Source organism: Schistocerca piceifrons, chromosome 6, assembly GCF_021461385.2.
Source record: "Schistocerca piceifrons isolate TAMUIC-IGC-003096 chromosome 6, iqSchPice1.1, whole genome shotgun sequence".
NCBI classification, from domain to species: Eukaryota; Metazoa; Arthropoda; class Insecta; order Orthoptera; family Acrididae; genus Schistocerca; species Schistocerca piceifrons.
In genome coordinates, this window is record NC_060143.1 from 229,569,969 (window position 1) to 229,586,731 (window position 16,763).

At 45.6% G+C, this 16,763-nt stretch overlaps 1 protein-coding gene across 1 annotated transcript in view; it reads left to right on the plus strand.

The window, feature by feature from the left end:
- Window positions 1–16,763, plus strand: part of LOC124802919 (medium-chain acyl-CoA ligase ACSF2, mitochondrial-like) — a 266,038-nt gene that overhangs the window by 227,694 nt on the left and 21,581 nt on the right. The window contains exon 9 of the mRNA XM_047263990.1: window positions 1,928–2,035. Coding sequence (XP_047119946.1) covers window positions 1,928–2,035 — 108 coding nt within the window. The remainder of the gene's footprint in view (window positions 1–1,927; window positions 2,036–16,763) is intronic.

Below are 16,763 nucleotides of genomic sequence, written 5' to 3' on the forward strand. Positions count from 1 at the left end.
CGAATTGCCGCGCGGGATTAGCCGAGCGGTCACGGGCGCTGCAGTCATGGACTGTGCGTCTGGTCCCGGCGGAGGTTCGAGTCCTCCCTCGGGCATAGATGTGTGTGTTTGTCCTTAGGATAATATTGGTTAAGTAGTGTGTAAGCTTAGGGACTGATGACCTTAGCAGTTAAGTCCCATAAGATTTCACACACAGTTGAACATTTTATCTACGAATTGTTATCCAACTTAAACTCGCCTACTAACCTTTGATTAAACGGAACCTAATTTTAATTGAACTGTAATTGGCCTGACTACAACTTGTTTTTATGTTAAATGCGCAACTGAAGTACAACAATTATCTGGTCCTAATCAAAGTTTCCTCTTGCCTTTCCTCTTGACAGCACTGTTGCAGATTTTTCGAAAGCTCAACAGCAAACAGCAAGTGGGCAGCGGCTAAACTAGATTTCTATTTCTAAATAAAATTTACAACTATTGCATACCACATGGTCAATGTGTAATGATAAACGGTGGGATGGGGAGAGAAAAACTTCGCGTAATCTTCACACATGACCTTGGTCTGTACAGTACAATGCTTAACAAAGTGAACAATGATTTAAAAGGAAAAAAATATTTACAAAATTTATATAAAAACCAAAAAGCTTAATCAGTTAATATGCTGAAACTTCCTGGCAGATTAAAACTGTGTGCCCGACCGAGACTCGAACTCGGGACCTTTGCCTTTCGCGGGCAAGTGCTCTACCAACTGAGCTACCCAAGCACGACTCACGCCCCGTCCTCACAGCTTTACTTCTGCCGTAACCTCGTCTCCTACCTTGCAAACTTTACAGGAGCTCTCCTGCGAACCTTGCAGAGCTAGCACTCCTGAAAGAAAGGATATTGCGGAGACATGGCTTAGCCACAGCCTGGGGGATGTTTCCAGAATGAGATTTTCACTCTGCAGCGGAGTGTGCGCTGATATGAAACTTCCTGGCAGATTAAAACTGTGTGCCGGACCGAGACTCGAACTCGGGACCTTGCCTTTCGCGGGCATGGTCCCGAGTTCGAGTCTCGGTCCGGCACACAGTTTTAATCTGCCAGGAAGTTTCATATCAGCGCACACTCCGCTGCAGAGTGAAAATCTCATTCAGTTAACATGTTAATGCATGACTGAGGGAAGTGGGGTGGTCTTTCTCTCAGCTCTGAGCAAGTGAACAAAGTTAAGTAGCTCCCAATAATCATTTCTACAAATTAGGCGTGCAGTGCAGCAGTGTTACCTCAAAGTTCTTCTCTTCAAAAAAAAAGTAGTATTATTCAAAATTTATATTATTTTCGCCTTCCAGTATATACATCATACTCATCCTTGCTGTCCTTTACAATAAAACGAAGTTAACTAGCTCCCAATAATCATTTCTACAAATTAGGTGCGCAGTGCTGCAGTCTTACCTCAAAGTTCTTCTCTCCAAAAAAAAAAAAAAAAAAAAAAAAAAAAATTATATTCTTTTCGCCTTCCAGTATATACATCGTATTCATCCTTGCTGTCCTTCACAATAAATCTTTCTTCAACTAACAGATACAATCAGAAGTCGACACAGCACTACAGAATACGTCCATCACCTACCACACTTCAACTAAGCATGTATCAGACTGCACAGTCAAAGATTGTGCGACTACAAGACCAAAGATTGTTTTTAACAGTAACACAACTTGCTCTCTCTCTGACGTGCGCAACGATAACATACAAAAATCAAAATGACATGACCACCTTACAACATGTTCCAAGATGTACTATCCTCCAGGTACAACGCTCTCCTCTACTTCATAATTTTGTTTAATATTATCGAAATTCAATTTCCGAAGGTCCCTGGTATTATCATGTATCTTTTTCTGTGTGTATTCCAAAAGTCACATCTTAATACGGACCTGGCATGTTGTCTTGTGCCTGCAGTCTTTGTACGGTCTGACGGAGACGAGCCCCGTCGTCTTCCAGTCTCAGCCAACCGACTCGGAGGATCAGATGCTCAACACCGTGGGAGCCGTCTCGCAGCACGTCGAGGTGAGGTGAGCAACGCAGCGCCGCCATCTTCTTTTGTGTCGGGAAGGGCGTCCAGCGAGTGGCAAACATACTGACGGAAGTGGAAAGTGTGACACCCCCAACGCCTTGGGCGACCGCTACCGAACTGTTATCCGGCATCCCTTTGCCTGTGGAACGTGCTCGTCAAAATTTAATCCTTAAACAATCTTATTTCAGTATATTCAGTGCAGCAAATCGCAATTTCCGCATGTCAAGTATGGTGTGTTTACGTGGCGACGCACTACTACGAGTTCGCGCCCCCACCCGACCGCTGTAGCAGACAATCTCGTGCTGTAGCGGTCGATGCGTCGCCCAGTGCAAAGCGTCAGCGCGAACTGTATGCGTCCGATACGACCCTACGGGTTGTATGGTAATGTGCATGTGGTGTGGATGACGAAATAAAATTCAGTCTGTGAATCTTCAGGTTTTGGCGGCGCAAAGACTGTTCCATTAAGTTTCGGGTGTGCAGCCGCAAGAATTCTCCTTCTTCTTCTAATGTGAATGTCGCCTTTCTTACATTGGACGAACAACTCGTACTGTCCAAGAAAGATGTACAGAACACCGGAGGTACACACGACTTTTACAACCTAACGGAGGCAGAGTATTGTACTGACACTGATCACAGTACGTTGTATGACAACGTCGAAATTCTGGCAACTACATCATCTTTTTGGAACTCGATAGTGAAGGAGGCAATTGAGATTCGCTTGACGTCGAGTTTAATTAATAGAGATAGTGGTTTCAACCTTGATAAATCATGGAATCCGACACTTGGTGTAATAAACTCACAAAGACGTCGTCACAATGTAGCTCACAACGATATATAGACATGCCAACACAGATCGAATGCAGAGTCATTGATGTAACTCGCGCATTGTGAACGTCTCTGCCGCCGACCAATGTCACTGGCGCATTTGCATCTGTGGCCGCATGCGCAGTTGCGCGGTACACGAGTATAGAGGGACGAAGCGACAACCTGAGAGGCAGTCTTGCGGCTCACCCTGAAGATGGCTGAACGTTACACAGCCGAAATATTAGAAGAAGAAGGAGAATTCTTGCGGCTGCACACCCGAAACTTAATGGAACAAAATAGTCTCTCTTCATCAACTCGCCTAAAATCAAAGTTCTAAACTGTTCGCAAGTTCTATATCAGCTGGGAGCCCCCACGTGCAACTGTAATAAAAGGTTTTCCCACACATACACAGGACAAACACTTTAATGGGCCCACGTAAATGTGATTGGACTTAGAAGTTTGGCTAAGTTTCGTGTATGGGGCGCCAACTCACATTCGTGGGGCAACGTACCCAGTGTTCCACAAAAGTATTTAATATAAATGCAGGTAGGATCTGCTATGCAAAAATCACGTACGCACTCACGCATTTTTGAAAGTTTCCCAAATCTGAGTTCTGTTCCAATAAGAACACAAAAAAAAAAATCGAAATTCACAGTTCACAATAAATTAATTTCGGAGCCTCACCGAGTTACTTAAGATCTTGGAGGCGGTTGAATAAGCCACGATTAATTGCGTGAGTTATCTTTAGAAAACCGTTGAATTTACACAGTATCTCAAACTATTAATTCCACAGTGGTTACTCACTGAAACCTTATAGGTGCGGCTTGTATCACACACAATCCGGGAAGTAAGAAGTTCATCAGATGCCGCAAAATATCTATGTCCGAAAGTAGGAACACTGAATAATTCACACACGCGAACTAGTTGCTATTTCACTGCTCCTCATATGAAACTTTCTCTTAACATAGTCTGACCGTCTCCAACGGCGTCCGTACGTAGACTCCTTTCCAAATTGCCGCTGTTCCCCCAGGAAACTTCGGTCAAGCACCACAGAAGTCAGTTAAACTACTGAACGTGAAAACTGCTGAAATTCTAAATTTTGACGTTTTATGCCATATGATAGATCAGATTACACGGAAATTTTCCGAGAAATATTATGCTGTTATCAGTTTTCTTTTATCTACCATAGTTTATTTATTAACATTAATTTCTATGGTTTTCCTCCGTTTCTACAAGTGTAGATATTAACAAATAGTTTAAAGTCGGCCGCTGTGGCAGAGCGGTTCTGTGCTCTTCAGTCCGGAACCGCGCTGCTACTACGGTCGCAGGTTCGAATCCTGCCTCGGGCATGGATGCATGTGATGTCCTTAGGTTAGTTAGGTTTAAGTAGTTCTAAGTCTAGGGGACTGATGACCTCAGACGTTAAGTCCCATAGTGCTTAGAGCCATCTGAACCATTTGAAGCAATTTAAAATTACACATTAAATAATTTCCTATATATGTAACGTTACAGTATTGCAGCTACTTTTAACGTTTCTCTATTTACCAAGTAAGAAAAGTTGTCTTTAATTGTGCGAAATCCACTTTTCGCCCTGTCATTTAAATATGCGAATAATTTCAGTAAATCTACTAACACAATATGAATAAAGTTCTACGAGATGTACCTGTACACACCTCGCTTGTTGCAATCGGATTATGTGTTACCGAGATATTCACTTTTACAATTCATGAATTATTTATGACATTAAACTTACAATAACTTATAAACTAATGCGAATATCGAAGGCGCGTCTTCACACGCCTAATCGTTCATCTTTTCCGCTTCAAGTGAGCCTACTGGCTCTTCAGTGACACATGTGATTCAGCAGTTATTAATTTTGGGGCAAGCTCTAATACTGCGGCCTTGCCGCAGTGGATACACCTGTTTCCGTGAGATCACCGAAGTTAAGCGCTGTTGGGCGTGGCCGGCGCTTGGATGGGTGACCATCCAGCCGCCATGCGCTGTTGCCATTTTTCGGGGTGCACTCAGCCTCGTGATGCCAATTGAGGAGCTACTCGACCGAATGGTAGCGGCTTCGGTCAAGAATACCATCTTACGACCGGGAGAGCGGTGTGCTGACCCCACGCCCCTCCTATCCGCATCCTCCTCTGAGGATGACACGGCGGTCGGATGGTCACGGTAGACCACTCGTGGCCTGAAGACGGAGTGCTTTTCTAATATTGCACTGGACGCGAAAAGCAGCCACGAGAAACGAGCAGCCATTGTGCCGTCCAACGGACAGGTCTTCCCGGTCACGCGGTCACCTTAGCGGCTGGTGGAAGTCCAGAGAGAGCATCTGTGGAGCATAGTGTGAAACTGGCCCTCCACGTGCTCCTGCCAAGTTGGTTTCAGCTGCCAACACGAATATGGCCCGAACCTAGCCACCGCCTGTGCGTCCGCGGTCGCCTGTTTGTGATTGAATAAAATGTGTATGTTAGCTTGCGTCATGGTCACTATGTGTAAGTTGTGTGAAGCTCACTTTGAATAAGAAAATGCTGTCTGGCATTAAAATCAACGTAAAAGATTGGGTCGCCACCAACTCCAGCCACACGACAAACTAAGGGTTCGGCTGAATTGGAAAATTAATTAATTAAATCATAAGGAAAAAGACCCATAAGAGAACATTCATTGTACTATCACTCGTAAAGAATGGGATGTAATTACTAGTTTGGCCCATACATTGTTCACGTGAATCAAATATTAAATTAAATAATGTGTGAACACTGCATAAAAGCAGCGTGCAGCAGCACTCCTAAAAACAACATCTATTCTAAAGAAATTGTTTTAAATAAAAAGGGAACCCTAATTATCGGACCTGTGCGCATGGAAACGCTATGGATGGGCTAACGAGGAAACTACAAGGTAAATGGCGTAGGTAATAGAGACGTAACATCGGTACACAGGATAAGATTCGTGGCAAAATTATTTATTCCTTAAAACATTGATGTAATGCATCTACACAACTGCTGTTGCCTGGTAACTAAGTACAATTTCTTGTAAAACGGTACACGATTCACAACGCACTCGTATGCCCACGTGGTTAATCACATTAAACCACGCAGCCGCGAACAATTCACATTTTTCAGAAGGCACATTTGAATGGACAAAGGGTGATGGCAGTGGGCCAACAAACTCTAATATTTAACCACGTGGATGGCTTCCAATGGATATAAGGTAAATGAAACAAAGAAAATTCACGAAGAAGCAAAATAATTAAGGTTCAGGAAAGATTAGAAGGCATACAGACGCAGTTGCAGGCAGACAAACATTCGCACTGAACCGAGGGCGCACTTCTTACATGTAGAAAACCTTTTTGTTACGTTCTTCTTCCGGATCAAAGTCTGCTTTGGGAATCAAACAAAGTCTGCAGAAGCCTTGCATTCCTTGCTGCGACAAGGTTAAACAAACTTTATAAGACATGACGAGAGACCAAAAGCTAAAAGCTCCCCTCTCGCTACGAGAGAACGCGCCACGCGGTTAACCCAACTCACCGTCCTTCGAAGACTACTCGGCTGCAGACCATCGGGGCGCTGGAAGCGGACTGACCGTCTCACACACTACAACGTCTCCCACGCAATTCCGTGGCCAGGAAAACCCAGAAATGAGGCTTCCGCCACCAACCTAACACCGGTAACTTTCAAGCAAGGAGAACAAACCTCTTTGCCTACCTGAAAAACTACAGGGGTTGGCCATTCTGTACGACTACCGCTGATTCTCTGCAGCAGACTAAACCACCGTATAGCAACATGAAACACTCCCACATTCATTCACTCACGCCCGCCAGAGAGTTTTGTATCACTGGAAAGTAAATAAAATGATAATGAAAGGGGACTACTGGACCCTTTCAACTGTCCTAAACAATAAATGTCGCGTTACACCGAGGACAAGAGTTTTCTCTGCCACGCGCTTATTTGCCGCAGTACATTGAGTTTTTCGCTAAAGTACTCTACAGGAAGCGTCCCCAACTTCCGGCACTTCCCGCGCCGATCCTGACCTGCCTGCATGACGAGAGCGTCGATTTAGTTTTCATTTGGTCTTAAGTTTATGTTAAAATTATTTCATTATCAGAACTTAATGGCTTGTCGTAGTGCTCCCAGATAGGCGCACGACCCACCAGGATATCATTGGTGAGTAGATTTTGTGCGTCTCTAAGGCGAACAGCATTGCAAGATCCCATGATGCCTATGGAGAAGTAGTGGGCAAGAATGATACTGTACTTCAGGGCAACATCATTCTGCACCCGCCTCTCGATCTCGTGACATGATCGTGGGGTCTTCGACTCACGGAGCCCGTTAAATTACAGCTAATGCGGCAAGAGCTGACCTCTTTTCTGTGAATTTAATACAAACCACTGACCGCCATGCGTGCGACCATTGGAGCCTGAAATCCCCACTATGTTATACACTACTGGCCATTAAAATTGCTAGACCACGAAGCAGACGTGCTACAGACGCGAAATTTAACCGACGGGATGAAGATGCTGTGATATGCAAATGATTGACTTTTCAGAGCATTCACACAAGGTTGGCGCCGGTGGCGACACCTACAACGTGCTGACATGAGGAAAGTTTCCTTCCGATTTCTCATACACAAACAGCAGTTGACCGGCGGTGCCTGGTGAAACGTTGTAGTGATGCCTCGTGTAAGGAGGAGAAATGCGTACCATCACGTTTCCGACTTTGATAAAGGTCGGATTGTGGCCTATCGCGATTGCGGTTTATCGTATAGCGACATTGCTGCTCGCGTTCGTCGAAATCCAATGACTGTTAGCAGAATATGGAATCGACGGGTTCAGGAGGGTAATACGGAACGCCGTGCTGGATCCCAACGGCCTCGTATCACTAGCAGTCGAGATGACAGGCATCTTATCCGCATGGCTGTAACGGATCGTGCAGCCACGTCTCGATCCCTGAGTCAACAGATGGGGACATTTGCAAGACAACAACCATCAGCACGAACAGTTCAACGACGTTTGCAGCAGCATGGACTATCAGCTCGGAGACCATGGCTGAGGTTACCCTTGACGCTGCATCACAGACAGGAGCGCCTGCGATGGTGTACTCAACGACGAACCTGGGTGCATGAATGGCAAAACGTCATTTTTTCGGATGAATCCATGTACTTTTTACAGCATCATTATGGTCGCATCCGTGTTTGGCGACATCGCGGTGAACGCACACTGGAAGCGTGTATACGTCATCGCCACACTGGTGTATCACCCGGCGTGATGGTATGAGGTGCCATTGTTTACACGTCTTGTCACCTCTTGTTCGCATTGACGGCACTTTGAACATTGGACGTTACATTTCAGATGTGTTACGATCCGTGGCTCTACCCTTCATTCGATCCCTCCGAAACCCTGCATTTCAGCAAGATAATGCACGACCGCATGTTGCAGGTCCTGTAGGGGCCTTTCTGGATACAGAAAATGTTCGACTGCTTCCGTGGTCAGCACATTCTCCAGATCTCTCACCAACTGAAAACGTCTGGTTAATGGTGGCCGAGCAACTGGCTCGTCACAATACGCCAGCCACTACTCTTGATGAACTGTGGTATCGTGTTGAAGCTGCATGGGCAGCTGTACCTGTACACGCCATCCAAGCTCTGTTTGACTCAATGTCCAGGCGTATCAAGGCCGTTATTACGGCCAGAGGTGGTTGTGCTGAGTACTGATTCTCAGGATCTATGCACCCAAATTGCGTGAAAATATAATCACATGTCAGTTCAAGTGTAATATATTTGTCCAATGAATACCCGTTTATCATCTGCATTTCTTCTTGGTGTAGCAATTTTAATGGCCAGTGGTGTATGTTATATTAGCCTCACCTACGGTAGTTAAGTTCGTTTATTTGAATGTTACGTTCTGCTTTGATCACTGTGGTAGGTTAGCTTCACTCGTGGTAGCTCAGACTCGTTTACTTGTTAATGTTCAAAAATTGTTCAACAAGATGGTGCCCCAGCCCACTACCAAAATCGTGTTAGGGCGTATCTCGACGAAACCCTGCCAGGAAGATGGATAGGCCATAGAGGTGCTGTGGAGTATCCACCACGTTTCCCAGACCTAACTCCTCTGGAATCTTACCTGTGGGGAACACTAAAGGACGTCGTTTATCGACAAAAGCCACGCACATTGGATGAACTTCGAAAATCCATCGTACATTCATGTGCAAATATCCAACTGAAAACGTTGCAGTCAGTAGTTCGTGCTGCAGTTCGGTGGCATCGTTTGTGTGTGGATGTTAATGGTGACCATTTCGAACACCTACAGTGATATCTTTAAGTTGAACTTCAAGCTACACTTTCACCAAAAATGAGACAACTCCGTCAATTAGTTTGCAAGTTACGGACTTTTAAACTGTGGATACATATTTTGGACCCCTCTGTATGCATAGACAGTGGCAGTGAGAAGGAGATGCTTGGCCGGAGTGGCCGAGCGGCTCTAGGCGCTACAGTCTGGAACCGCGTGACCGCTACGGTCGCAGGTTCGAATCCTGCCTCGGGCATGGATGTGTGTGATGTCCTTAGGTTAATTAGTTGTAAGTAGTTCTAAGTTCTAGGGCACTGATGACCTCCGCAGTTAAATCCCATAATGCTCAGAGCCTTTGGAAGGAGACGCTAAGTATGAAGACTAAGCTACAAAGAGAGACTTGGTACAAGGATTTAGAATGTTCTGTGTTAAAAGAGTGCAAATATGTTCGCATGCCAAAACTTTTGATGAGGAAGACGGCATGTGGATTGAGCCAGCTGGTATCCCACGTTTCTGTCAGAATCTTTTAAAGAGGAACATGTTTGCCTGTTTTTTGCTTCGACAGGAGCATTTTTCTGCAGCCAAATGTACATAAACTAAGATGTATAATATAGTTCGAAGACTATTGTAGCCAATCATTGTCACATAGAAGAAAATTTAGGGTACTTAGATACACAGACTGCATTACTGGACTGAAGATCTGCAGAAGTCAGATTTCATATAACGCTCACTTTATTTGACGTTACACTGACGGGGGTTCTGATGTCGGGAGGCGCCGAAGTTGAATGCGCGCTAGAGGGTGTGGATCTGGATACCAGCCAGCTAGGGGTCTCTGTGCTCCGGCTGGCGCCTGCGCCACGAGCCTCGCCGTGCGAAAAAATGGTTCAAATGGCTCTGAGCACTATGGGACTTAACACCTGAGGTCATCAGTCCCCTAGAACTTAGAACTACTTAAACCTAACTAACCTAAGGACGCCACACACATCCATGCCCGAGGCAGGATTCGAACCTGCGACCGTATCGGTCGCTCGGTTCCAGACTGTAGCGCCTAGAACCGCTTGGCCACTCCGGCCGGCACTTGTAACTGTATTTTGCTTTGATCACTGTGTTAGGTTAGATACACTTACGTTCCTTCCAAGTTCATTTTCGAGGGGCGTTCAGTAAGTAATGCAACACTTTTTTTCGTCTGCCAATGGCTGAAAAAATAAGGAATTTGTTTTGGAAGGTCTTGGAATATTCCCGCTTCAGACCCTCCAGTTTCACGATGTTCCGAAAGGTGACGGCGCTGTGCGTGGCCTTCAAACGGTGTCTGTATTAAGAGTTGCTTGCCAAGCAGAGAGCTGTCACTTAATTTCTTGTGGCAGAAAATCAGAGCATCGCATATGTTCATAGGCGCCTGCAGAATATTTACGGAGATCTGGCAGTGAACAGAAGCACTGTGGGTGGTTGGACGATTCGTCTGTCATCATCGCAACAGGGTCGCGCAAACCTATCCGATCTCCCACGTGTCGGCCAGCCGCACAAAAGTGTGACTCTTGCAGTGTTTGAACACGCGGACACATTCATTCGAGGTGATCGACGGATCACAATCAGATTTCTCACTGCTCAAATGGGCATCTCTGTTGGTAGTGCTCACACATTCGTCCACCGTTTGGGGTACTCAAAGATCTGTGCCTTCCTCGCCGCCTTACGGAAGACAATAAAGAGCAACGGAGGACCATCTGCGCGGAATTGCTTGCACGTTACGAGGCTGATTGTGACAATTTTTTGTAGAACGTCGTCAAAGGCGACGAACCATTTGTTCATCACTTCGAAATGGAAACAAAATGGCAATCCATGGAGTGGTGCCACACTATCTCCCCTCCGAAGAAACAGTTCGAAGCCGTGCCTTCAGTCGGTCTTCTGCGATTCTGAAGGGGTTATTCTCTGAAGGGATTATTCTGTTTGATGTCTTCTCTCATGGTGCAACGATCAACTCTGAAGTTTTGTGTGTTCTGCTGCCCTCAGGAAATCGAAGAAACGTCAACAACGCATTCGTCGCCACAAAAAACAAAACGAATTTCTCTTTCCCCATGACAAAGCAAGGGCTCACACAAGTCTACGCACCAGAGAGGAGCTCGCGAAACTTCACTGGACCGTCCCTCCTCATCCATCCTACAGCACGGACCTCGTACGTTCCGACTTCAATGTGTTTGGCCCAGTGAAGGATACTCTTCGCGAGAAGCAGTCCGCGGTTGAAGGGGAAGTTAACGATGCAGAAACACATTGCCTCCGACTTCGACAAGTAGAATGATATCATGCGGGCGTATATGCTCTGCTACAGAGGTGGCGTAAGGCCGTCACATTGAACGGAGATTAGGTCGGAAAACAGGGTTCTGTAGCCGAAAGCATGGGGAATAATACGGTGTACTGTAATCATGAATAAAACTAACCTGCTTTCAGACGTTTTTGTAGCAACTTACCTTTGTAAATGCGTTCCGCAACTAATTATGGCTGTTAAGGTTGTAGTAAATGAATTGTGTAGTAGTCAGACGTCTTTTGTTACATTGTTCCCATGCCTTACCCGTCCATTTTACCCTCCACTCCTAGCAAACTCACGGTATCCACCTAACGTGTTCAGTGAGGAACTTAATCACCACACGTAAATGACGGCTATTGGGCGGGTCTAACGTTAGTGCAACTCTTCGCGAGGAGATCACAACACAAAATGCCCAAAGGAAGTGCACGAGCATCTCGTGGCCATCTCTTGGACTTTGAGTAACGTCGAATCATTGTCATGAGCTACATGGGAGCATCATACTAACACACCCCACTTACAGCCAGTCACCTGTACCGCAATGACGACAGAACGAGTCGTAACGATGTCGACGCAGGACATTAGTGTGGCCAGTACAGCAGGCACAGAAAGACTACACCACAAGAAGTTACTAGCAATGATTATACACATGTCTTCATCGCGAACATTTCGTTATTTTTGACCTCCCAGGACGCGTTTCGGGTTACCCCACCATCAGATCCTTAACGTCGATATACTGTATCTTGTTACATCCACACCAGTTTGGACACTGGTGGTGTAGTGGAATCAGAAGAAATGACAAGATACTGTGTATCTATGTTCAAGATTTGATGATGATGTAACCCGCAACGAGTCATGAGAACATAAAAATGAAGTTTTGGTGACCAAGACAAGTGTGTGATCGTTAGTGCCGACGTAGCCACGGATCCCCCCAATAACTTCTTGTCTACAGTGATGAGAAGATAGTAGGATCTTTTGACTGATTCTGGCGGTAGACGGATTATATCAGTTTAAAAGATTACGTCAGCTTAAAACTGGCTTGACGTTACAGACAGAGTGTCACCACGAACTGTCCAGAACAAATTTCACTACTGACCATTAAAATTGCTACACCAAGAAGAAATGCAGATGATAAACGGGTATTCATTGGACAAATATATGATACTAGAACTGACATGTGATTACATTTTCGCGCAATTTGGGTGCATAGATCCTGAGAATCAGTACTCAGCACAACCACCTCTGGCCGTAATAACGGCCTTGATACGCCTCGTCATTGAGTCAAACAGAGCTTGGATAGCGTACACAGGTACAGCCGCCCATGCAGCTTCAACACGATACCACAGTTCATCAAGAGTAGTGACTGGCGTATTGTGACGAGCCAGTTGCTCGGCCACCATTGACCAGACGTTTTCAATTGGTGAGAGATCTGGAGAATGTGCTGGCCAGGGCAGCAGTCGAACATTTTCTGTATCCAGAAGGGCCCGTACAGCACCTGCAACATGCGGTCGTGCATTACCCTGCTGAAATGTGGGGTTTCGCAGGGATCGAATGAAGGGTAGAGCCACGGTTCGTAACACACCTGAAATGTAACGTCCAATGTTCAAAGTGCCGTCAATGCGAACAAGAGGTGACAAGACGTGTAAACAATGGCACCTCATACCATCACGCCGGGTGATACACCAGTGTGGCGATGACGTATACACGCTTCCAGTGTGCGTTCACCGCGATGTCGCCAAACACGGATGCGACCATAATGATGCTGTAAAAAGTACATGGATTCATCCGAAAAAATGACGTTTTGCCATTCATGCACCCAGGTTCGTCGTTGAGTACACCATCGCAGGCGCTCCTGTCTGTGATGCAGCGTCAAGGGTAACCTCAGCCATGGTCTCCGAGCTGATAGTCCATGCTGCTGCAAACGTCGTTGAACTGTTCGTGCTGATGGTTGTTGTCTTGCAAATGTCCCCATCTGTTGACTCAGGGATCGAGACGTGGCTGCACGATCCGTTATAGCCATGCGGATAAGATGCCTGTCATCTCGACTGCTAGTGATACTAGGCCGTTGGGATCCAGCACGGCGTTCCGTATTACACTCCTGAATCCTCGGATTCCATATTCTGCTAACAGCCATTGGATTTCGACGAACGCGAGCAGCAATGTCGCTATACGATAAACCGCAATCGCGATAGGCCACAATCCGACCTTTATCAAAGTCGGAAACGTGATGGTACGCATTTCTCCTCCTTACACGAGGCATCACAACAACGTTTCACCAGGCACCGCCGGTCAACTGCTGTTTGTGTATGAGAAATCGGTAGGAAACTTTCCTCATGTCAGTACGTTCTAGGTGTCCCCACCGGCGCCAGCCTTGTGTGGATGCTCTGAAAAGCTAATCATTTGCATATCACAGCATCATCATCCTGACGGTTAAATTTCGCGTCTGTAGCACGTCATCTTCGTGGTGTAGCAATTTTAATGGCCAGTAGTGTACTAGAAGCCGAATTGAGATCTCGAGTTGCAGTTCATCGTTTACCCCTGACACCATACCACAGACAACAAGCCTGTATGTTTGGCGTTTGGGCCATTGAGTAGCATTCTGTGCTGTTCCGAAACGTGGCTCATTTCTTCTGTTTATGGCAGTGAGATCGAAGCGACTATATCTGAAGACGAGCTGCTGGAAGGTCACACCCAAGAGGACATCATCAAACGGTGCTGGCATGTCGAGACAATGCACTAGAAAACTCGAAGGTCGATTGACCTCCGAATGTCACATCGATGGCAGTCGTGGTAGACCATCAGAACCTCCCATCACTAATATGGAAAAGAGTCAGCGAAGAGATATGAAGCCTTATCTCGTCTGTTAATGCCACAATCAGATAGCTGGAAATAGGGCTACTGAATGGTAAACCTAGCAAGGAGGAAGTAGCATCGCCAATTCAGAAAATGGTTCGTTGATCATTGGTACGCATCTCTACAAGGCAAATCAATACTGAGAATTTCGCAACCATTAGACGACATCTAAAGTTCTTGTCAACAGAAATACAGCCGGCTGTCTCAACAGGCCGCTCGGAGTGGCCGTGCGGTTCTAGGCGCTACAGTCTGGAGCCGAACGACCGCTACGGTCGCAGGTTAGAATCCTGCCTCGGGCATGGATGTGGGTGGTGTCCTTAGGTTAGTTAGGTTTAATTAGTTCTAAGTTCTAGGTGACTGATGACCTCAGAAGTTAAGTCGCATAGTGCTCAGAGCCATTTGAACCATTTGTCTCAACAATTCGATCGCTGCGTAGGTGAACGAACATTTGGACAGTGAAGAACAACATGCCGGAGAACAACATGTCGGTATATTTCAAATGTGAACGCCTTGGGCAGGTCCTACGCTACTGTAAAGAAAGAAGTAGAGTTTTCGATGACTATTACACCGCTCGCCCGGCTACAGAAATGAGGATGTGATGAGGTACTCATCTGTGAAGACAAGAGCGCCACAGATGAGAAATCTCCAAGAGTAGTTGCCGAGGTGCTGGGATATTATACTGATGCCATTATCGAAGTTTGTTGGTCACTAACTTGTCAGTTCAGTAGTGTGATTTTTTTTTTTTTTTTGTGCAGTTGGATGCTAATCGTGGGCAAAAATTCGAAATTCGACGGTCACTGTGCTGAAGGTTGCACATGAAGAATACGTCCAGTCAACAGCAACGTCTTTTGGAAGAATAATTAACAATGTCTGCACACGACCATTAGATTCGTTGTTATACTAGAATTCAGCCATGATATTATCCTTGGATGACACTTCTTTTCAGGTGTCACTAGCGGTCATAGACTATGGGAGAATGGAGTTCCATTGACGAAACTGCTCTAACAACTTAATGCAACAAAGATTAATCTGGTTAACTGCCTATCATTTGCGACACACTTATCCCACCATCATGAATGAGAGGAGGTCTAGTCAACAGTCAGATGTTCAGTTAAACTGTAAAGCTCTAGTCGAGTGACAAAAAATGCTCAGCCTCACAAGTGAAATCTATATGCTAGTGACGATCACAACCATCACAAATAGACAAGGACAACTATCTGTCACCAACTACCATGAACAGTCACACCCCTAAGGATGTGTGCACAGGGGCAGCTGAAACAGTCCAGGGAGGTCAGCTCATTACCCTCAATGGCGATCCATACTGTACTACCATTGCTGATTACACACCAGAGAAATCTACTTTCCAGAACAAAGATATGTCCTGGCTCCACCGAGTACTGACATTGACGAATGGTTGCCATTGTCACCTGTATTTGCTGTCTGGAGGACATTATTGCTTTTTCCGTCATTTTAAGAGCATGTATTCCGCACAACAACTGTGCTGAAGCGTGTCCAAGTCATAAAAATTCACCTAAATTCTCCTATTACAGACTTTTCGGGATGGTTCCTTTGAAAGGGCACGGCCGCTTTCCTTCCCCATCCTTCCCTCACCCGAACTTGCGCTCCGTCTCTAATGACCTCGTTGTCGACGGGACGTTAAACACTAATCTCCCCCTCCTCCTCTATTACAGACTTTTCACAAGGGATTTCAGTTGCAAGGCATGGATGCTACAGGAACTGTTGCAGGGAGACATAAAATTTTCTCGGTGCAGGAAGCAATAAAAACACACGTCCTTTCCATCCCTGGTAACTTTGGATAGGAATGCAAAGATGATCTCCACACGGATGCTACTGGTTATGGAATAGGTGCAGTACCAGTGCATCTCGTGCAAGGTGCTCAGAGGGTTATTACTTACATCTCCAGAATACTCTCCGAGCCTGAAAAGACAGTATAAATGAGAAAGAGTGCCTTACACCTATTTGAGCAATCTGTAAGTGTTGACTTATTTATATGGTATACCATTCACTTTTGTAGGTGGTTACAACTTTACACTGGCTGATATGCCTGAAGGATCCATCAGGATGATTGGTAAAATAGGCACTACATGAATAAGACATCATAGTAGTACAGAAAAATGAACGCATACACAAGGATGCTAAATGGCTTTCATGGAATCCCTTGATAGAACATTACAGTACTGGTGATATCCCAGTTCACTGCTGCAACACAAGGTTCTTCGTTCAGGTCGCAGTCATGTAAACAGGTCTCTGTATTTACAGATGTTAGTAACTATTTTATTTCAAAAATACCTGTCCAGTCAAGTCGCTATTAAGCTAATTGTCGTCTTCAGTCCGAAGACTAGTTTGATGCAACTCTCCATGCTACTGTATCCTGTGCGAGACTCTTCATCTCTGAACAACTATTGCAACTTACATCCTTCGGCGTCTGCTTACTGTATTCCTCTCTTCGTCTCTCTCTACA